The sequence below is a fragment of the Lepidochelys olivacea genome, assembly GCF_965140295.1.
Source record: "Lepidochelys olivacea isolate rLepOli2 genome assembly, chromosome: 4".
NCBI classification, from domain to species: domain Eukaryota; kingdom Metazoa; phylum Chordata; order Testudines; family Cheloniidae; genus Lepidochelys; species Lepidochelys olivacea.
In genome coordinates this window covers 46992476-47015150 of record NC_140414.1, presented here as the reverse complement: position 1 = coordinate 47015150, position 22675 = coordinate 46992476, and the positions used below count along the sequence as shown (strand labels likewise).

Here is a 22675-nt window from a genome sequence, read left to right as displayed (position 1 = left end):
CTTAGACAGTAAGCAGCAGCCAGTGTGTTGCACTGAGACTCCAAGCTCCTGAGCCTGTCTTGTGATTAGCATGTTTAACAGAATACTTCAGAAAAGGAGTACTTGTGGCACCTAATTTATGGCTAACAAATTTAGTGGCTAATTAATTAATTTGTGGCTAACAAATTTATTTAGTCTCTAAAGTGCCACAAGTACTCCTTTTCTTTTTGCGAATACAGACTAACACGGCTGCTACTCTGAAACCTGTCAGAATACTTCAGAAATTTCTTCACTAACTGTACCAAATATTATTTCCACAGTGAATGAGAGGGGAGAATGAAAGTGTGTACAGCACTCCACAGCATCTTGGATGTTTTTGATTTTGTTTTACTGACTATTATGCTCTGCTAAATAACCTGCTCACTACTGAAACAGCCATTGCTGAGATCTCATTAGGGCTGCATAAATGCATTATAAGACCCTAGATAGCAAGGGATGTTTTACTTTGTTTCCTTTAGTGAAAATTTCTATCAGAAAAATGTTTTGTAAAATGTTTTCATTGTTATAGCTGACACCGATAAGGATTTGTTTTGTTTGTTTTTTGGTTCTGTTTTTGAAAGTTTGAGCAAATTCCACTTGCCCATTCCAAGGTGTATGTAGATTTAAAAGTACTAATTTGAGCCTGATCCAAGGTTTACTGAAGTCAATGGCAATCTTTCCATCATTTTCCAAAGGCTTTGAGTCTCAGCCTTTGTACATGCATAACTCAAAAAGGACTGAATTATCAAGATGAAGTTGAAACTTCCCAGGTGACTACTCCTCACTGCATAAGAAAATTTAAAATAATTGAGTTATACGCAATTAAAAATCAATTTTTCCCATGTTTAGCATGGCATTACCACTAAATTTAGAGTTCCTATACTATTTATGGGATTATGGAATACCATAATCACAATGTTTGTTAGCTAAGTAGGTGTGGGTCTCTAATACTTTTCTATTGTAAAGCCTCTGGACACAGCCATGGGGGGCTTTACAGATCACAAGCAACAACTGGAATTACACCCAGCAACATACTGGTGGACAGTGCTATCTCTGATGCCTCCATGTAATACACATATTTTATTGTGCAGAGCAACAAAAATAAGTGGGCAGTCACATTTTGCATTAGCTGAAGGTTCTGAGAGGTCTTTAAGTGTTGTTCCATGCAGAGCACATTGCAGTAATACAACTGCATGGAAAACTGACAAATATCTAACAATGGTGTGGTTATATATGACAAACCAGATGAAGATTTAAAAAGCCATTCTTTGCTACTGTTATCTATGAATTCTGGACCAGCTGATGGGGCAAGCAGACCTCCAAATTGTGGTTCTCCCTGAAAAAAACACCCAACAGAGGGCGTTTTTTCTGGAGGTTCATTTTACCCCCATCCCAACAGCATCACCTGTGTCTGGACTGAGATCCAACTCACTTTGATCCAAATTGCTATCTCAGCCACGCAATGGGAGAACAAAGAAATTGCATATCTGATCCATTAAAAAGGAAACACAGATCTAGGTATCATCTGCATATTGATAGCACTAAATGGTCTCACCATCTCCCACCACAAACACATTGAAAAACTAAGGTGGCAAAACAGGACCCTTTAGAATTCCACATGAGAGCTATGGGGTAGATAAAAAACAGCCCAATATTTTAAAATGTTGCCGGCTAGGTCATTCTGCAAAATATTTTTTTACCCTTTTTTTCTGTTTTTTTTTTTTAAGTTTGGTTTTGCAATTTCTTTGTTTTGCCAATTTTAATTTGCCATCTCACCCATTGGGTAGGACTTGGTCTAAATAAAAAATATATTTTGAAAATTTTCCTTTCTGAAAATTTCCACATTTCAAAACAGTTAAATTTTGTTTGAAAAAAATATAGAAAATTATCAAAACTACAAAAAACAAAGACATAAAAATGTTTTTGAATTTGCCCGTGTCAGTGAACTTTTTTTCTATTTTTCACCAGCTCTATGCTGACAGATCAGAAAGAATCACCATGAATACTTGACCTGTGTGTGTGTATGTGAGATCTATAAACACACACTTTGTACAGTTTTGTCAAACTGGAGTCAAGGTTGAGTACATATTATTAATTGAAGGATTAAAACGTTACAGCAATTTTTTAATTATCTCAAAACAATTGCTACAGACCCAGGAAATTCAAAGGTTAAGATTTAATTCAAAAGCCCAAATAACCTTAACTCTGCCCTTTTGTAATGCCATACAGTTATAACTGCTGCATAACAGTGTTTTCATTCCAGATTTAACTGATTTTCAGACACTAGCATTTTTTCTCCTCTTTATGGTGTCATTCTTGGGAACAATGGGTGTGAAGCAAATCTGCTCTTGGAGCAGAGGGTGATGCCCTATGTGGTGGCCCAACTACAGCCCTAGTACAGCATTTGCAACGTATAAGGGAATCCCTGGGTACACAGATAACTCCACTGAAGTCATTGGAGTTCCACACAGGCGTAGCAATCTGTCTAGAACAGTGTCCATTATAGGATCTGGGCCCCATGGCAGGCAGGGGCTATTTTGAAAGAAAGGCATATTTGACAAGGACACATTTAGCTTCACTCCCTTTGAAAACAATGGGAGATGACAGTCATTTAGCAAGAAGGCAATTCTTCGAATTCTGTATAACAGAACATTATTCATCAGCCTCTGCTGAAGAAGAAACTCTCACTTATGGAGAATAAAAAACCCCCAAACATTAAAATAAATTTCAAATGAAGTCAGTTCACTAGATTGCAGTGAGTTTTCACTATATGAAAAGTCTGCTTTATTGCATAATTAAAGTCATTTGGGGGAGGGGAAGAGAACATGGGTCTAACACAGAGTGCTAAATTTCTTAAAGGATCCTCATTTTAATTTATTTTAAGTCAAACTAATTAACCTATTTACTTTTAAATGATCAGAAAATTCATTGTGTACTCAAATAATAAATAGTATAGTATCCTTCATACACAACAAATTGGTTGCTTTAAGTGCAAAAATAAACTCGACGATGGAACCATGACTTGTATTCCCATAATATAATTGAATGTGTTTAACCACCACAGCTGCTGTTATCCAACAATAAGTTTCTTTGGAATCAGTGACATATTAGGCCTTGATCTTGCAATATACTCCATGTTGGTTGACCTCAGATTTCAATCGGGCTCTGCACAGGTGCAAGGGTCTACCTGTCTGGAGCTCATTGCAGGATCAGGGACTTATGCTGTGCAGCATAGCACAGTGGATATATTTTCTAGGGTGTAATTAAAACACTTGGCAGTGCTCATGAAGTTAATATATTAATTACAGGATACTTCAGCTAGTTCAGATGTTGAATGAACTGACACTTTCAGCCACAGAAACCAAGCCATGACTCCTTATTTTGAAAATGCCAAAATAATTCTAGTATCTGAAAGACGGTATTCCACAAAAACCAGAGGAAACTAATAAGCTAGGGTAAATGTTTGTGTGTGTGTGTGTATATATATATATATATAAAGAGAATCATAGAATATCAGGGCTGGAAGGGACCTCAGCAGGTCATCTAGTCCAACCCCCTGCTCAAAGCAGGACTGATCCCCCATTTTTGCCCGAGATCCCTGAATAGCCCCCTCAAGGATTGAACTCACAACCCTGGGTTTAGCAGGCCAATGCTCAAACCACTGAGCTATCCCTCCCCCCCAAGTGCTGTAGCAAGAGAAGTAAGTGCTGCCACTTTACTCATTACTATAGTGCTATTACAAACACGCATTTATGTGATAGCACAGGTAAGATGCTGTATGAGACAGAAAAAAATGCAGCATCTTTGTTTACTTAGGCTTGTGGTTTCTAAGTACCTATTATTTACTGTGTTCATTTCTTGACTCAAAGTGAAAATGGGAATTCACCTTTTTTTTTTCCTGTCCAATGTGCAGATGGGGCATATTTTTATTCACTCCATCAATCCCTGCCCCCTACGCACTAACTCACACACATACACCTAGCCAGTGGAAAAGAAAAACGGGTTACTCATTAATCCATTCTACAAAGCTTTCCAAACTGAAATGGGTGGGTTTACATCTTCAGTAAGGATCAATAAATAGGTAGGTATGCAGTGTACCTGAGCACAGTTAAAGTGAAGTGTACTTCTTGGATAGCATTGACTCTACTCTGGGCATATTTTAAAATTAAACCCATCACTATGGAGAGGATGATCGTTTTCTGTCTGTTTTTCTTCTGTTCCAGTATACTGCTGAGTGCAGCTGCACCAACAAAGTTAAGATACAAGGAGCTTGTAAAGACAGTCAAGGAGTTGAAAAAAATAGTGAAAGTTAAGGTAAGCACAGTATTTTTGGCAATATAAAAAAGTCTGTCTATAAAATGTTCTCAGTACGTATTGTTGAGAATAAACCTAACGGGAGTATCTAAAAATACTAATTTAATTTTTTATTCTAGGATGTTGAACTTCTGAATATGCCAGAAGACTTTGAGGTAAGACTGCTTTAACATATCCTTCTGAATATACTGAATTTATTTTAAATAGGTTCATTCTCTTTAAAAGTGACAACTGCTTTTTTTCTGACACATGACCTGGTTCTCTTAATAGTAGATTTGAAACTGTTCTGAACACTAGATTTAAAAAAAAACCCAGAAAATACTTTACATAGAAGTTGCTTCTTACTTCTGTTTTAAATATCAGATTAATATTACAGTATGCTTTAGTACTGTATTATTAATACTATTATAATATGTATATTTCTAAAGCACCCATTGCCATAGTATCTGGATGTATTCCTTTTACTTGAAATTTAATCCTGTTCCAGACATTCACACAGCTGCTTGATAATCAGTACTACTCTTCAAGGACTCAGTCCTGTGAAGATGCTGTACACCTTCAATTTACATTGAGTGCACTAGGAATTGAAAGGTCTCAGCACCTTGCAGAATCAGGCACTTAATGAAAAACTACTCACTGAACTGAAGTAACAAAAGTGGAAATACAGGCCCTTGCAGCTCTTTCTCACGAGTAGTCCTACTGGCTTCTGAGAGACTACTCATGTTTAAATCATCATTTGAGGACTTCCGTAACTCAGCCAGAGATTAGGGGGGGTCTCTTACAGGAGTGGGTGGGTGAGGTTCTCTAGCTTGCTTTGTGCAGGAAGTCAGATTAGATAATTATGATGGTCCCTTCTGACATTAAAGTCTATGAGGAAGGACTACATTACCAGGCAAATAGAAATAAAATTATTATAGTCTGTTGGACCAAATTTTCTTTATATTGTGCCTCATTAAAACAACAAGAATAAGTCATTGTAAATTCTCATTTCAGTATGTATATTTACATTGTTCAGTTCCATGAACTATTATTATACATAAGAGTAACATTTAAATAAGTCAGAGAACGCCTGCACCAAGTGGAAATTATCTCACTGCAGGACATGTAGTAAAATTAAATGTAAAGAACAAAATAAAGTCCACACGCTTCAAAAGTTTAGAAGGTGAATGAGTTCCATTTGTGCTTTCTTCTGACATTCACCAATGCAGAACTAAGTTTTAGACCTAATATGTACTTATTTAATATAACGCTTAGCTAAAGCATCAGCTGCTTTCGCTTTAACGGCAATATACAGATTTGAGCAACAGCAAATACTTCAGAAAACTTAAAACAATTTTTCTGACTAGTATACAAAGATTATTATTAGGCATGGTGATTCAGCAAAGCATGCATAAATTGTTATGCTATTTTTTCAGCTTTGTAAACTTACTGCAGAACAAAAGAAAGGAAAAACTCACCTTGTTTTGGACTGTTTTGGCTACACTCCTTATGGTCTTTACTTAGCTTCTGTTACTTTCCAGAAAAGAGAACAAATTTTATAAGCATGCATGACCCACACAGACCTCCTCTATGTCACTGCTGGGAATACATGCAATGCAAAATCCCACGACATTCAAATTGTTGGGGATTTTTAAAATGTCTTTGAATGTCTACATTTTCATGTCAAAGTGAAAATTATTGGATGATTAGCTATTGTGTCACTGAGATAAACTTGCCACTATCCCAGAAATAAAGCGACTATAGCTAGTGACTAACTGCTTAACCATAACTTTTTCAAAACAACATTGTCAGCCGAGCTCAGGAAGAGAGATAGTGGTTCACTTACAACTCACAGTACAGTTCTAGGGTCTCATCCTGTAAGGGCTGAACACACCCTTTGATTTCATTAAGAGCTCAGCATTTCTCAGAACACATTAAACTTGTCACTGCTGCAATCTCTTAGTGCACAGATAAAGGGCTTAAAAGTAATCATACTTCACGGTCAGTAAAGATCTCAAATGCTAATGATTGCACTGGGTGTTTGTGGTCTCTATCATCTGTGTTAAATTTGTATTGATTGAATTACATACTTTTCCAACAGGTTAGCCATGAAATCAAATGTGACAAAGTCAGGGCTAGTGTAACTGAGTGCAATTACCCTGAAATCAATGAAACTGTACCTGCTTATCCCAGGGCTGAATTTGGTCCTGTACATACAGGAAGAAGATTGCCTTACGCATGACCCAAAATTCAGTGGTTTGTCACAGTCGGTTTTGACTTCCTTGGAGCTTCCTGTGAGTGGACTGAGTGTTAGCCCCAATGCAACCCCACACAATTCTTGTGTGTTCACCAGTTCACCGTAGTGGGTGAGGACAAGTTTAAAAAATGACAACATCAACAAAGAGAAGAAAATATACTGAAGTTGATAATCTTGAGGCAAAATTAGTTCAACTGCAAAGAGGAATGTGGTCAGATCCTTAGCTAGTAAGAATAGACATAACTCTACTGAAACCAATGGCACTATGCTGATTTGCACTAGCTGAGTCTCTGGCACCATGGTTCCTAGCTCAGGAAGTGAAGGTTCTTCAGGGTAAGCAGCAACATTATTTTGAGTCAGACGTAAAATACCCTTTACCCATTGCTGTAAATTACTTCTGATATGGCAACTGTGCACGTCTGATTACCCGTTCTCAGATGTCACCAGCTTCCCATGACTTTGGGGCAAACGTTAACATCGATCAATCAGTATTCTTAGCTATGCATGAATAGTCTACAGGCAGAATCCTTGTGTTTATTTGACGGTTAGCCAATCTAGAGGTAATGGTTAAGTCAGCAAAAAAAAAAAAAAAAAAGCTGTGCCTATATGAGAAATGCTGGTTTCTCAGCTCATCACAGATGAGACAGAAAATGTTTTCAGTTTCAGCTGGAAAATTGAGCTCTTTAAAATGAATGTTTTTTTTTTTCCAGTAAGTTAGACTGGTTACAGTAAAAAGCCTGAGACAAACATGAATGTGTGGTTTTTAAGGAAAATATAATGCTATATCTGACTGACATAAAGGGTTTCTGTTAAAAATGTTCTATAAGAAATACACAGTGAGAACATCATCTGGTCCTTGCATGAGAAGCAAATGCATTGACACTTTGTGTACCGGATGAGATTGAGTTTGGGTAGCAGTTGGTATGCAAAACAAAGATGACGGTTTTATCTCTTCCTTGATGTGCATAATCAGCATTTCTGAGCGTTTTTTTCTTTGGAAAGTGCAAAGCAGGTTAGAAATTGGCTACAGTAAACAATGCTGCTCTCTCTCCATTGAGTAGTTAGTTTCAGCGGTAGTTTCCACAGCTATGCATAGGAAGGAAAATGACCACTGCGCAGGATGGTAGATTCTGGATGGGTCAAAGTGTCATGCTGCCGGTATTAATAAAATTAACCAACCATAGCAATACGAGTGGGGAAAAAATAGGCAACTTTTGCTCTGGGTATAAGTGCAACTAGGAAAATTTATGCCATGAGACCAAAGCATAAAGAAAAATGAGATAATTTTCTCACAGTAGATACGATCGTTGCTCGATTATCTGTCCTATGGTTTAAGGTGCATCTGAGTTTAAAGCTGAAATAACAGCATTGTGATTTAATAGGATGAAGTAAATCTGGGAGCCAGAATTCCTTGAGTTCTTGTCCCACCTTTGCCCCTAACTCCCAGCATTGCCCTTAAGCAATGCACTTAATTTCTCCATCTCCATTCCTTCATCTGTTTAATGGGAATATTTAAGATTTGTACAGTGCTCTGAAAATATAAAGCCCTATGTAAGTTCTAAGTATTATTAAATGTGATATTAGAAATGGCATGGAGGATCAAAATGCATATTTATATGTACACAAAACAAAGACTTCAGTAGGGCATTCATTACTTATGAGAAGAAAACATTTCTACTTATGTATGTCAAAAAAACCCCACTAAATATAGCAAGATTCATTTCTGGATTAAATTCTTGTTTGTCAGTGTGTTGATTAATGGCCAAAGAGAGATTTTATGAGTTGTCTATTTTAAAAATATATGTTTAAAATTTGTCAAGAGGCAGCCAGAGTAAGGGGTACAGGCTCTTTTATAGTGGATGTGTATATATCAAAATAAGTAAACTTTAAAAAAGACATGAGTTAGATCTCATTGATTTGTTAGAATGAGAGAACTATGCATGTGGAATCATAGAAAAAACCAAGCAAATGTAAAAAAGTGTTAGTTTACTTTCTAGAAATATTTGGCAGTAATTTAATTACTTTCAATGTTTGTCTTCCAGAGTAAATGCCTGTCTTCTGCGTTCAACTGCTTCCAGAATGCAAGCTTACACTTAGAGCCAGCAAACAGCCAATCATCTCGTAATTTTGAAGTCATGATTACAAGGTTGAGGAGACCAGTTATTACACACACCATTACTGACATGGTAGGATTGTTTGACATGTTCCCTAATTTAATAATTGCACCATATTTTGCATAGTTTATTATGTCCTAACTGTAAAGCTTGGTAGAAGTACAGATTCTTCTTTAAGTTTTACTAAGAGTGAAAGATGTAAATATACTTAGTAATTCTTTTTAAGATCACACTCATTCTGGTCCTACTAATCAACTGTTTACATGTAGCTAAATAATGGGAAATGTGTAATATGGAGGTCAGGTTGTCTCCTGATTAGTGTAAAGGAATAGGAATCAATGGATGTAGGTGCTTCTTCTGACTGCCATTGGTTTACTTTGTTACTACCTAATCTTTCTATACCTCTGTTTTCCCATCTGTTAAAAGAAGATAACACTACTTACCCACTTTTAGTACCTCACATATTTTTCATTCAATGATCTCAAATTATTATTTGTTATGATACACTTTTCAAATCCAGCATGTCTGATAAGAAGCTCTTTTCTTTGTCTTCCAGAATTGTTCTCCATGTGAATCTTATGCTAAAGAAGCCCCCAGACAATTTTTGGACAGCTTTCTATCACTGCTACAGGAGGTAATTAACATTCATTGTTCATTATAAGTTTTTGGCATTTTGCCTTTCATTTTGCCGAAGTCTTTTAGAACATTGTAATATCCATTATTTTACAACATTTTTAACAATACGTTGTTTTCACAGCGAATCATAAAACTTCACATTTAGGACACAATGGATATGAAGACTACTGGACATCCACTATTTAAAGCAGACACTATATTATGTAAGACAACAATGAAAATGTAAATATTGTGTATTGAACATTATGATGTGTTGTATGTTGGGTACATTAGTGATGGACCTTCCTCAAAATGTTTAGATGAGTTGGATAGTTATTCAAAGCTTATCTGAACCTCCCCTCATGCTGGAAATTAGGCTCAAAATTTCTCAGGAAAAGGTTCTCTCATGAGATTTCAAGTATTCCCCAATTTTAGCTGGTTTAGAAATACCATGAGTAGCAGCCTTGTTCTTGTTTGATTCTAAATTAAATAAACAGACTTATTTGAACCTTTAAAAAAAAAAGAAAGGAAAAAAGGCAAAGAAGAAAAGCTAATTAGAATTTCTGAAATTGCAAGAGAGTTTGATTATGATTGTATCTGGACCAATTTGTTTATCTTCATTATCACACACACACACAATTTTATTTATGGGTATTTGGAGCTTTTTGCTAGTCAACTACTGATAAATATACTGTATTTTACTTTTATCAAAAGTACATGTTGAAATATTTATGTTGTATAGAGACTAATATTTTGATATTCATTATTTTAAAATTACTGGAAATACATTTACAACCCAAACTGTATAAAATGAATCTGATCCTTTTCCCTACTGAAGACAATGGGGGTGTTGCCATTGACTTTAAAACGAGCTGCATTGAGCCTTAAATTTTAAGAAGTGAAAATCTAAAATCTCTTGGATATACAGAGTAATATTTCAGGAGCTTGAAGTCAGGCACCTTTCTGATTGTAAGCGCCAACACTCATACATGTTAACATCAAAAATACAGCAGAGGCACTTGTTTAAACATAATTGGTTTGGTTGGCCTTCATCCCCTTGCACATCATCAAGCAGACACAATAATTAAAGATCGCTGGACGCTGTGCACCTCAAAAGCATATTGTCTGCTTAGAAGGGCAATATTTTAATGTTTTTGTATTCTTACTCGTGTTCCAGAACACTACTTCTCCTATTTACCATTCAATTATATTTGTGGTCTCAATTTTAATTGCAATTTTTTAAAAAAAGCGTCAAAGATATATAATGTGAATTTTTATTGTACAAGTTCTGAATCTGGGTGTAGAACTCTGCAGCTGTGCTGCTGCAGTGTAAGACACTTCCTACATTGTTGGCTTGGAGTTTTTCTGTTAATTTACCTCTCTGAGAGGCGGTAGCTCAGTCGACAGAAAAATGTGTCTGCCAACATAGCCCTGTGCAGCATAGCTCTGGGGTTTAGGTCACAGCCCTGTGCAACATTGGTAGGTCGATCTAATTTTTAAGGGTAGACCAGGCCTGCGACTGAAGGTAGCATTTATGCCTTCATAAAATAAAAGTAAATACCATTCTACTTAAAAACTAGGTTTGAGCTGCTTAGTTATATGTCACCATAGTTTACTTAAAATAATATTGTGCACTTCTATAGAACCTTCCATTTGAGGAACTTAACATGCTTTACAAGCATCAATTCCTATAGCCTCAAAAAACACCCTGTGAGGTAGGTCTCATCCCTAGATGAGGAAAGCGAGGTGCAAACAACTTGCCCAAGACCACACAGGAGGTCTGTAGCAGAGCCTAGAATACAGCTCCTGACTCCCACAAACAGCTTCCTCCCATTTAATTCCTACTTCACAGGGATGTTTTGCAGGTGAAGGAAACTGAAAATAAACCTATTTCTAAGTGTATTTCACACATTTTAGTACATTGGAAAATGACTATAGGATTAGCTGTTATGAGAGAGAGGTACCATTAGACACATAAGTTCATTTCTACCACTATCACACTAAGCTCTGGTAAAGAGAAATTGGTGAGCAAAGAATCTTTCAATGTCCATTTCCAAGTGCCCTGCATCTTCCTGGCATGTGCATCACTTTAAATACATGTATCTGAACAGGGAAAAAGATTGTCAATCAGAGGATAAAGTTGCCCTTGCATCATCATTGCTTTTTGGCTGATGACATTTTAAATTTGATTTAGATATTTTTGCTTTATTTCAGAAAATGTTTGTTCCCTTCTAAATCAGTGTTTCCATTTTACTGCCTGAGTATTAATATTCTAAAAATTAATGGTAGCTAATAAGAACTTTTAAATGCCTTTGGGCACCCCTTTATTCTAGTCTCTACTATTTTGTTATGCACAAAGTTCTTTAACTGACCTACTGGTAATCAATATGCAAAGCTATTGCTGTGGCTGAGAGATTTGCAGTTATAATAGTTAAAGAAAATCAGGACAAATATTCTCCAGATGACTGGAGAATATTAAAGGCAGTCCTTAAATCTCAAAGTGTCAGCTGATATTTCCACTATTAGAAGTTTTAAATTTTTTTATTAAATGTAACAGAATTCACTTATATTTTAGAACAATCTATTAACAATGTATTTCACCTAAAGCAAGTTCTCCTTTTACTAAATTATACTAGGCTTATAGATGAAGGGACAGATCCCAAAAGCCCTCCATCAGCAGAAATCCCATTGACTTCAGGACTGGGCCCAAATATTCACCCAAAGTGTACAGTAGTTTTAAAAAAATATTTGTAAATGCCTTTTCCAGTAATTTGCTGTGCGCATTCAAGAGTGCAGTCAATACTCTAGAGTATCCTTACAAAATTCTACATGCCCACTTTCCTGGGGAGAATAATTTTTTGGGTTGGCAAGAAAAATAGTTTTTCCATATTCATCAATAATCAAGGTAAAATAGTGGGCAAGTAGATTTTGTCCCTGGAGTGGTAAATTTTATGACAGTTTTGCAAGGCTGCTCTAGAGAAGCAATATTCACCAGAATGTCATAAGCTAATTAGTGATTCCTGTCTGCAATGAAATATGATTTGTTTTTGTTATGTGAGAGAATGTGTGGGATGATAAGCACTGTACCTGTATATGCTTTGGATGAGTTGCTCCATTTTTCAAATTAAGTAGCCGAGCAGACTTAGAGTGAAACTGTAGTTGTATTTAAATTGTACTTAATTTATTATAAAACATTTAAAAGGATATATTTTACCACCTTAAGATCCTTTATAAAAATCTTAGTAAACTATAATAAAGGACAATTTAAAAAAATTAAGTATTTTAACACCATGAAGAATTAATAAGCTACATCCTGCCTGGCTAATACTGTCTAGGAATAATGAGTTACTACATTATATACAATGAAACCTGATTATAGGGTAAAATTCACTTCTATGCAGTTCTAGCACAAGGACTGTGAACTACTTAAATTATATTTAAGCTCTCAAAATAAGCCTTATGTAGAATTTAAGTGGTACCTGGGCCTCGTGTGAGCTACTTTACAAAGAGTGAGTTTCACCCTTAAAGAGAAGTTTCCATTGTGTTTCCATCTCACAGGCCACTGGTTAACTAGATTATTTAAAAAGCTTAATTGTGCAAAATTTATTTAAGAATCCTAGTTTTTATAGCCTTTCACTTCTCTTCTAGTGTCATTTATTTATTTTACTCAGGCTTGCACTCACCTCAAAAGCTACTGGTCAAAGGGTCACTGAAAGTGTAGGGCAGGTTAATATATGTGCACAGTTCTCACCAGGATTTGAGAAATGGAGTGTACTAGATTAGGATGAATTAGTTGAATCCTAAACTGAGAACAGCAAAATCAACGTTCAACATAAATGTGTCTCTCTCCTTCTGGCATCATCATCAGAAGAAAAAAGAAGAAAGCCTATGAAGAAGTTAGGATGTAGGAAGAGTTGATCTGTGAAGCTTTTGAGATGTGTAGCCAGCCTTAATGTAGTCACAATTATAAACTGAACTGTCTGTGTATTAACAGCCTTTGCAGCACCATCTACTGCAAAACAGGGTGAAAGTTCCTATAGCTGTCTGAGTGCTTAAAGCAAGTCACAGAGGCTCATTACCTCCTAGGGAGGATTAACAACCTATTTATGATTTTAGATATAGGTGTCCTTTTCAGACACCTCTATGTGTTTTAGCATGGTTTATATAACTCCTGTATAGTAGTTACATTTTAAAAGAGATTCTATTTTTATATCAATTGTCTGATTTAATTTAATGATTATTTATTGCCTATTCATGAAAAGCTGATACTGAGAACCATGTTGTATATTTATATATAAAGTCGCCAAATTTATTTAAAAGAATATTACATTAAATACTGTTCAGCTGATATGATTGTTTCTTGTCATCTACTAAAAACTTGTAGCATGTGTACCTTACTTCTGCTGGCCAAGATAAGCCATCTAGGGAGGCTATTCTGTAACCTATGTAGTCATAGGATTTACCATATTAGATCAGGCCACTGACCTCTCCCATTGAATATCTTTCCTGAATAAGTGATCAGTACCTGATGCATTCAAGGAAGGTAAACCACCATCCTCCTGCATTTTACAGAATTAGTTGTCCACTGCCATACAGTAGGAGGAATACCTTCCTCACCCTATCAGGTAGTTGGTTTATGTATGCTCTGATATATCAGATTTGTTGACTGCTAATACGATCATTGTTTTTTGTGGTCATTAGTTAGCCAAAGCATTTGACTCTATTTACTGCCGCAATGAAGCAGTGAAGTTCACAAGATGACAATATGCTGTGTAATACAGTATTTTCTTTTATTTGTTCTTAATTTACTGCCTTTAATTTAATCAAACTAATGATATAAGATAAAAAGAAGGGATTGATCAGTTTTCACAATGCCCTTCATAATCATAAATAAATTAGTGCAGGCCCCTTTCTTCATTCTTTTCCATTCCAGAGTAAATTAATCCTAATATTTGCAAACTCTGATCATACAAAAGTTCCACCATACTTGTAGGTATTTCAGTCACTCTTCTCAAGACTTTTTAAATCTTTGAGGTATCTTTACAAAGGTGAGATGAATAAATGTCTTCTGTTAAAGAGACTTCTGCAATTGAGTGTATATTAAGACTTCAGACTAGTTTAAACAAAGTTGATCTGAATTAAATGTTCCCTGTCATTAGGCTGCCCAAATCTCAGTGCGTTACAGAGGCTACGGACATCTGAGAACTAATAGGAACCATTTCCCTTTAGGAAAAGGGTTCCCTAAAACCAACAAACCAAAATCAAACCCTTCACAATTAAGGTTTGGCAGTAACAGTTTTCTAATCTGGCTCCCAGTAGAACCATAACTTTAAAATTGACCTGAAGCTAGGTTTGTAGTTTTCTGTTTGTTTTCATATTCTTTTTAGCTTAGTTACATTTTAAAGTCTCATTTTTTATTTTAGAAATATCAGAAACGGCTCTTGTGAGGTCTCATTTCACTAATTCTTCAGTCATTAGAGCAGGGGTGGCCAACCACATGCGGCTCTTCAGAGGTTAACATGCGGCTCCTTGTATAGGTGCCAACTCCAGGGCTGGAGCTAGAGGCGCCAACTTTCCAGTGTGCCGGGGGGGGGGTGCTCACTGCTCAACCCCTGGCTCTGCCCCAGGTCCCAGCCCCACTCCACTCCTTCCCCCAAGGCTCTGGCCCCTTCCCCTGAGTCTGCTGCGCCCTTGCTCCTCCTGCCCCCACCCCCAGCCTCCTGCACACCACAAAACAGCTGATTGCGGCGGGTGGGAGCCACATGGATGGAGGGTTAGGTGCCGATCGGCAGTGCTGCTGTGGCGGATGGGAGACACTGGGGGTGGGAGTCAGGGAGCGGGAGTGGGGGAGCTGACAGGGGTCTGCTGATGCATTATTGTGGCTCTTTGGCAATGCACACTGGTAAATTCTGGCTCCTTCTGAGGCTCAGGTTGGCTATGCCTGCATTAGAGTGGCTTTCAGGTTAGTTAGGGGCTGATTCTCTAAAACAGAAACAAACAAATCTTACATGGCTTCTTTATCTGTCATAAGGAAATAAAAGATGGCCTGAGCTCTTAAGACTTCATCCATTAATTCAGCATTAGACTGCTCTCTAAGGGTATGTCTACACTACGGAATAAGGTCGAATTTATAGAAGACGGTTTTTTAGAAATTGGTTTTATATATTCGAGTGTGTGTGTCCCCACAGAAAATGCTCTAAGTGCATTAAGTGCAGTAACTCGGCGGAGTGCTTCCACAGTACTGAGGCTAGAGTCGACTTCCGGAGCATTGCACTGTGGGTAGCTATCCCACAGTTCCCACAGTTCCCGCTGCCCATTGGATTTTCTGGGTTGAGATCCCAATGCCTGATGGGGCTAAAACATTGTCGCGGGTGGTTCTGGGTACCTATCGTCAGGCCCCCGTTCCCTCCCTCCCTCCGTGAACGCAAGGGCAGACAATCGTTTCGCGCCTTTTTTCCTGAGTTACCTGTGCAGACGCCATACCACGGCAAGCATGGAGCCCGCTCAGGTAACCGTCACCCTATGACTCCTGGGTGCTGGCAGACGCGGTACGGCATTGCTACACAGTAGCAGCAACCCCTTGCCTTGTGGCAGCAGACGGTACAGTACGACTGGTAGCCGTCATCGTTATGTCCGAGGTGCTCCTGGCCACGTTGGCTGGGAGCGCCTGGGCAGACATGGGCGCAGAGACTAAATTTGGAGTGACTTGACCAGGTCATTCTCTTTAGTCCTGCAGTCAGTCCTATTGAACCGTCTTATGGTGAGCAGGCAGGCGATACGGATTGCTAGCAGTCGTACTGTACCATCTTCTGCCAGGCAGGCAAGAGATGAGGATGGCTAGCAGTCGTACTGTACCATCTTCTGCCGAGCAGCCATGAGATGTGGATGGCATGCAGTCCTTCTGCACCGTCTGCTGCCAGCCAAAGATGTAAAAGATAGATGGAGTGGATCAAAACAAGAAATAGACCAGATTTGTTCTGTATTCATTTGCTTCCCCCCCGCCCCCGTCTAGGGGACTCATTCTTCTAGGTCACACTGCAGTCACTCACAGAGAAGGTGCAGCGAGGTAAATCTAGCCATGTATCAATCAGAGGCCAGGCTAACCTTCTTGTTCCAATAAGAACGATAACTTAGGTGCACCATTTCTTATTGGAACCCTCCGTGAAGTCCTGCCTGAAATACTCCTTGATGTAAAGACACTCCCTTTGTTGATTTTAGCTCCCTGAAGCCAACCCTGTAAGCCGTGTCCTCAGTCGCCCCTCCCTGCGTCAGAGCAACGGCAAACAATCGGGCATCTGAGAGTGCTGTCCAGAGCAGTCACAATGGAGCACTCTGATGGGGCTAAAACATTGTTGCGGGTGGTTCTGGGTACGTATCGTCAGGCCCCCGTTCCCTCCCTCCCTCCGTGAAAGCAAGGGCAGACAATCGTTTCGCGCCTTTTTTCCTGAGTTACCTGTGCAGACGCCATACCACGGCAAGCATGGAGCCCGCTCAGGTAACCGTCACCCTATGTCTCCTGGGTGCTGGCAGACGCGGTACGGCTTTGCTACACAGTAGCAGCAACCCCTTGCCTTGTGGCAGCAGACGGTGCAGTACGACTGGTAGTCGTCCTCGTCGTGTCCGAGGTGCTCCTGGCCACGTTGGCTGGGAGCGCCTGGGCAGACATGGGCGCAGGGACTAAATTTGGAGTGACTTGACCAGGTCATTCTCTTTAGTCCTGCAGTCAGTCCTATTGAACCATCTTATGGTGAGCAGGCAGGCGATACGGATTGCTAGCAGTCGTACTGTACCATCTTCTGCCAGGCAGGCAAGAGATGAGGATGGCTAGCAGTCATACTGTACCATCTTCTGCCGAGCAGCCATGAGATATGGATGGCATGCAGTCCTTCTGCACTGTCTGCTGCCAGCCAAAGATGTAAAAGATAGATGGAGTGGATCAAAACAAGAAATAGACCAGATTTGTTTTGTACTCATTTGCTTCCCCCCCCCCGCCCCTGTCTAGGGGACTCATTCCTCTAGGTCACAGTGCAGTCACTCACAGAGAAGGTGCAGCGAGGTAAATCTAGCCATGTATCAAACAGAGGCCAGGCTAACCTCCTTCTTCCAATAAGAACAATAATTTAGGTGCACCATTTCTTATTGGAACCCTCCGTGAAGTCCTGCCTGAAATACTCCTTGATGTAAAGACACCCCCCTTTGTTGATTTTAGCTCCCTGAAGCCAACCCTGTAAGCCATGTCGTCAGTCGCCCCTCCCTGCGTCAGAGCAACGGCAGACAATCGTTCCGCGCCTTTTTTCTGTGCGGACGCCACACCAAGGCAAGCATGGAGGCCGCTCAGCTCACTTTGGCAATTAGGAGCACATTAAACACCACACACATTATCCAGCAGTATATGCAGCACTGGAACCTGGCAAAGCGATACCGGGCAAGGAGGCGATGTCAGCGCAGTCACGTGAGTGATCAGGACATGGACACAGATTTCTCTGAAAGCATGGGCTCTGCCAATGCATGCATCATGGTGCTAATGGGGCAGGTTCATGCTGTGGAATGCCGATTCTGGGCTCGGGAAACAAGCACAGACTGGTGGGACCACATAGTGTTGCAGGTCTGGGACGATTCCCAGTGGCTGTGAAACTTTCGCATGCGTAAGGGCACTTTCATGAAACTTTGTGACTTGCTTTCCCCTGCCCTGAAGTGCATGAATACCAAGATGAGAGCAGCCCTCACAGTTGAGAAGCGAGTGGCAATAGCCCTGTGGAAGCTTGCAACGCCAGACAGCTACTGGTCAGTTGGGAATCAATTTGGAGTGGGCAAATCTACTGTGGGGGCTGCTGTGATGCAAGTAGCCCATGCAATCAAAGATCTGCTGATATCAAGGGTAGTGACCCTGGGAAATGTGCAGGTCACAGTGGATGGCTTTGCTGCAATGGGATTCCCTAACTGTGGTGGGGCCATAGACGGAACCCATATCCCTATCTTGGCACCGGAGCACCAAGCCGCCGAGTACATAAACCGCAAGGGGTACTTTTCGATAGTGCTGCAAGCTCTGGTGGATCACAAGGGACGTTTCACCAACATCAACGTGGGATGGCCGGGAAAGGTACATGACGCTCGCATCTTCAGGAACTCTGGTCTGTTTCAAAAGCTGCAGGAAGGGACTTTATTCCCAGACCAGAAAATAACTGTTGGGGATGTTGAAATGCCTATATGTATCCTTGGGGACCCAGCCTACCCCTTAATGCCATGGCTCATGAAGCCGTACACAGGCAGCCTGGACAGTAGTCAGGAGCTGTTCAACTACAGGCTGAGCAAGTGCAGAATGGTGGTAGAATGTGCATTTGGACGTTTAAAGGCGCGCTGGTGCAGTTTACTGACTCGCTTAGACCTCAGCGAAACCAATATTCCCACTGTTATTACTGCTTGCTGTGTGCTCCACAATATCTGGTGAGAGTAAGGGGGAGACGTTTATGGTGGGGTGGGAGGTTGAGGCAAATCGCTTGGCTGCTGGTTACGCGCAGCCAGACACCAGGTCGGTTAGAAGAGCACAGGAGGGCGCGGTACGCATCAGAGAAGCTTTGAAAACCAGTTTCATGACAGGCCAGGCTACGGTGTGAAAGTTCTCTTTGTTTCTCCTTGATGAAACCCCCCGCCCCTTGGTTCACTCTACTTCCCTGTAAGCTAACCACCCACCCCTCCTCCCGTCAATCACCGCTTGCAGAGGCAATAAAGTCATTGTTGCTTCACATTCATGCATTCTTTATTCATTCATCACACAAATAGGGGGATGACTACCAAGGTAGCCCAGGAGGGGTGGTGGAGGAGGGAAGGAAAATGCCACACAGCACTTTAAAAGTTTACAACTTTAAAATTTATTGAATGACAGCCTTCTTTTTTTTGGGCAATCCTCTGTGGTGGGGTGGCTGGTTGGCCGGAGGCCCCCCCACCGCGTTCTTGGGCGTCTGGGTGTGGAGGCTATGGAACTTGGGGAGGAGGGCGGTTGGTTACTCAGGGGCTGCAGTGGCAGTCTGTGCTCCAGCTGCCTTTGCTGCAGCTCAACCATACACTGGAGCATAGCCAGCAGCCTCAGCATTGAATCCTGCCTCCTCTCATCACGCTGCCGCCACATTTGAGCTTCAGCCCTGTCTTCAGCCCACCACTTACTCTCTTCAGCCCACCACTCTCCTCCCGGTCATTTTGTGCTTTCCTGCACTCTGACATTATTTGCCTCCACGCATTCGTCTGTGCTCTGTCAGTGTGGGAGGACAGCATGAGCTCGGAGAACATTTCATCGCGAGTGCGTTTTTTTTTCTTTCTAAGCTTCACTAGCCTCTGGGAAGGAGAAGATCCTGTGATCATTGAAACACATGCAGCTGGTGGAGAAAAAAAAAGGGACAGCGGTATTTAAAAAGACACATTTTATAAAACAGCGGCTACACTCTTTCAGGGTAATCCTTGCTGTTAACATTACATACATAGCACATGTGCTTTCGTTACAAGGTCGCATTTTGCCTCCCCCCACCGCATGGCTACCCCCTCAACCTTCCCCCCTCCCTGTGGCTAACAGCGGGGAACATTTCTGTTTAGCCACAGGCAAACAGCCCAGCAGGAATGGGCTCCTCTGAGTGTCCCCTGAAGAAAAGCATTCTATTTCAACCAGGTGACCATGAATTATATCTCACTCTCCTGAGGATAACACAGAGAGATAAAGAACGGATGTTGTTTGAATGCCAGCAAACATACACTGCAATGCTTTGTTCTACAATGATTCCTGAGTATGTGTTACTGGCCTGGAGTGGTAAAGTGTCCTACCATGAAGGACGCAATAAGGCTGCCCTCCCCAGAAACCTTTTGCAAAGGCTTTAGGAGTACATCTAGGAGAACCGCGAATGCCAGGGCAAAGTAATCCTTTCACATGCTTGCTTTTAAACCATGTATAGTATTTTAAAAGGTACACTCACCAGAGGTCCCTTCTCCGCCTGCTGGGTCCAGGAGGCAGCCTTGGGTGGGTTCAGGGGGTACTGGCTCCAGGTCCAGGGTGAGAAACAGTTCCTGGCTGTCGGGAAAACCGGTTTCTCCGCTTGCTTGCTGTGAGCTATCTACAACCTCCTCCTCCTCATCATCTTCTTCGTCCCCAAAACCTGCTTCCGTATTGCCTCCATCTCCATTGAAGGAGTCAAACAACACGGCTGGGGTAGTGGTGGCTGAACCCCCTAAAATGGCATGCAGCTCATCATAGAAGCGGCATGTTTGGGGCTCTGACCTGGAGCGGCCGTTCGCCTCTCTGGTTTTCTGGTAGGCTTGCCTCAGCTCCTTCAGTTTCACGCGGCACTGCTTCGGGTCCCTGTTATGGCCTCTGTCCTTCATGCCCTGGGAGATTTTGACAAAGGTTTTGGCATTTCGAAAACTGGAACGGAGTTCTGATAGCACGGATTCCTCTCCCCAAACAGCGATCAGATCCCGTACCTCCCGTTCAGTCCATGTTGGAGCTCTTTTGCGATTCTGGGACTCCATCATGGTCACCTCTGCTGATGAGCTCTGCATGGTCACCTGCAGCTTGCCACGCTGGCCAAACAGGAAATGAGATTCAAAAGTTCGCGGTTCTTTTCCTGTCTACCTGGCCAGTGCATCTGAGTTGAGAGTGCTGTCCAGAGCGGTCACAATGGAGCACTCTGGGATAGCTCCCGGAGGCCAATACAATCGAATTGTGTCCACAGTACCCCAAATTCGAGTCGGCAACGTCGATTTAAGTGCTAATCCACTTGTGAGGGGTGGAGTAAGGAAATCGATTTTAAGAGCCCTTTAAGTCGAAATAAAGGGCTTCATTGTGTGGACGGGTGCAGATTTACATCGATTTAATGCTGCTAAATTCGACCTAAAGTCCTAGTGTAGACCAGGGCTAAGAGGTTTACTTTTAATCTCTCCTACTTATTTTTACAATCCTTCCTTCTCCTAATCTTCTTTCAATCTCCTACTCTACCTCTATTAAATATCAGAGCTATAATCTAAAGAAGGTCTGTGAGTCTAAATGTTTTCTACTGTATCCATCATGCTATTTCCTTGCTCTTTGCTTTTCTTGGCCATTGTCTTCTATTTTCATCCAGGTGCGAAGGGCCAGATTGTTGGCAGCACTGTGAAATTCCTCCGAACATTTATGAGGGTTTAGCTTGGGCACTAATTTGCTTTTGTTAATCAGATCTCATTTCTGATCTTCTGCTGCTGGTTTCCCTCTTCATACCTCTTAAGACTAAAGCTCCAGAAACATGGATATTTAATGCAAATAATGCAATGCATTCATTTGCATATTTGATGAATATGGATCACCTACTTTTTCATCCACAGTATTTTAATTTTTAACAAAAAGTTCTTTTTGTTTTCTACTTCTCTCCCCCACTACAGTATCAGTTTCTTTACTATGCAATAGACAGGATATACAAGTCAGTAAAATAATTAAAATAGTAATTTGACTATTAGACATTTAGGTGCCTTCTTACGTCCTAATGAAGCTGAAGCATAAATACAAATTAAAATTAAACACTTGTATTTATTATTTAAAAATTATTATTCACTGACAACTTGACAGGGTTGCTCTGAGGGGCAACTAAAGGGGTGAAAAGCCCCAACACAACAGTGACAGAGGAGAAAGGCACCATCTCAGCCAATCCAAGGAAAATATCATGTTAACTCCAATAATCAAGTTACAGCCCCTGAAGCTCCCGACCTTCAGGAAACTATCCTTTTGGACTCCTTCCCTCCCTGGCGGTGTTTTAGACCCACTTACACAACTCTGCAAGACCTGTGATCATAGAAGCCACCTCCAGCCCTTGCTCTGCCACTGCTGCTCATGCTCCCCTCACCATTGGATGTAAAAATGACAGGAGAAAGTCATGTCCAAATGACTTTCCAGCCCAAAGAAATGCTCTGGGTGTTCTCATACTGGTACCTGTTGGTATACAGGGTGTACAGTATAAAAAGTGTTAGCAGAGAGATGCTGATCTGAAAGACCCACCCTCATGTCATAATACTTGAGAAGCATACACTAAATTAAATACAATTAATGGGTGGTAAAATTTGTTTGTGTGTGTGTGTGAGACAGACACACACTATGTTAAAAATAATCTTATTTAGGTTGCACAGTCAAGCACTCAAAGTTAGGAAATGTCAAATTTAAGGAGGCCTGTGAAACCTCAATTCCATCCTGTACAGTGACCATCCTGGGCACTGAATGAAGCCAAGTGCTGAAGTAATAGTATGATCTCAGGTAATTAGATTATCATAACACATACCCATAAGGGGGTTGAACTGAGGCTGCACAAACAGAATTTGGCATTTCCTAACTTTGCAGCACTTGACTTTGCAACCTAACGTTCTTTTAACTTTT

At 40.6% G+C, this 22675-nt stretch overlaps 1 protein-coding gene across 1 annotated transcript; it reads left to right on the top strand.

The window, feature by feature from the left end:
- Positions 1 to 4197: 4197 nt before the first annotated feature.
- On the top strand, positions 4198 to 14058 carry IL21 (interleukin 21; the record flags this gene model as incomplete). Its single annotated transcript, XM_084627485.1, has 5 exons — positions 4198 to 4332; positions 4452 to 4487; positions 8611 to 8754; positions 9239 to 9316; positions 13999 to 14058. The coding sequence occupies 5 exons, from the start codon at positions 4198 to 4200 to the stop codon at positions 14056 to 14058; spliced, it is 453 nt and encodes a 150-aa protein (XP_084483611.1).
- Between the last annotated feature and the right edge of the window lie 8617 nt (positions 14059 to 22675).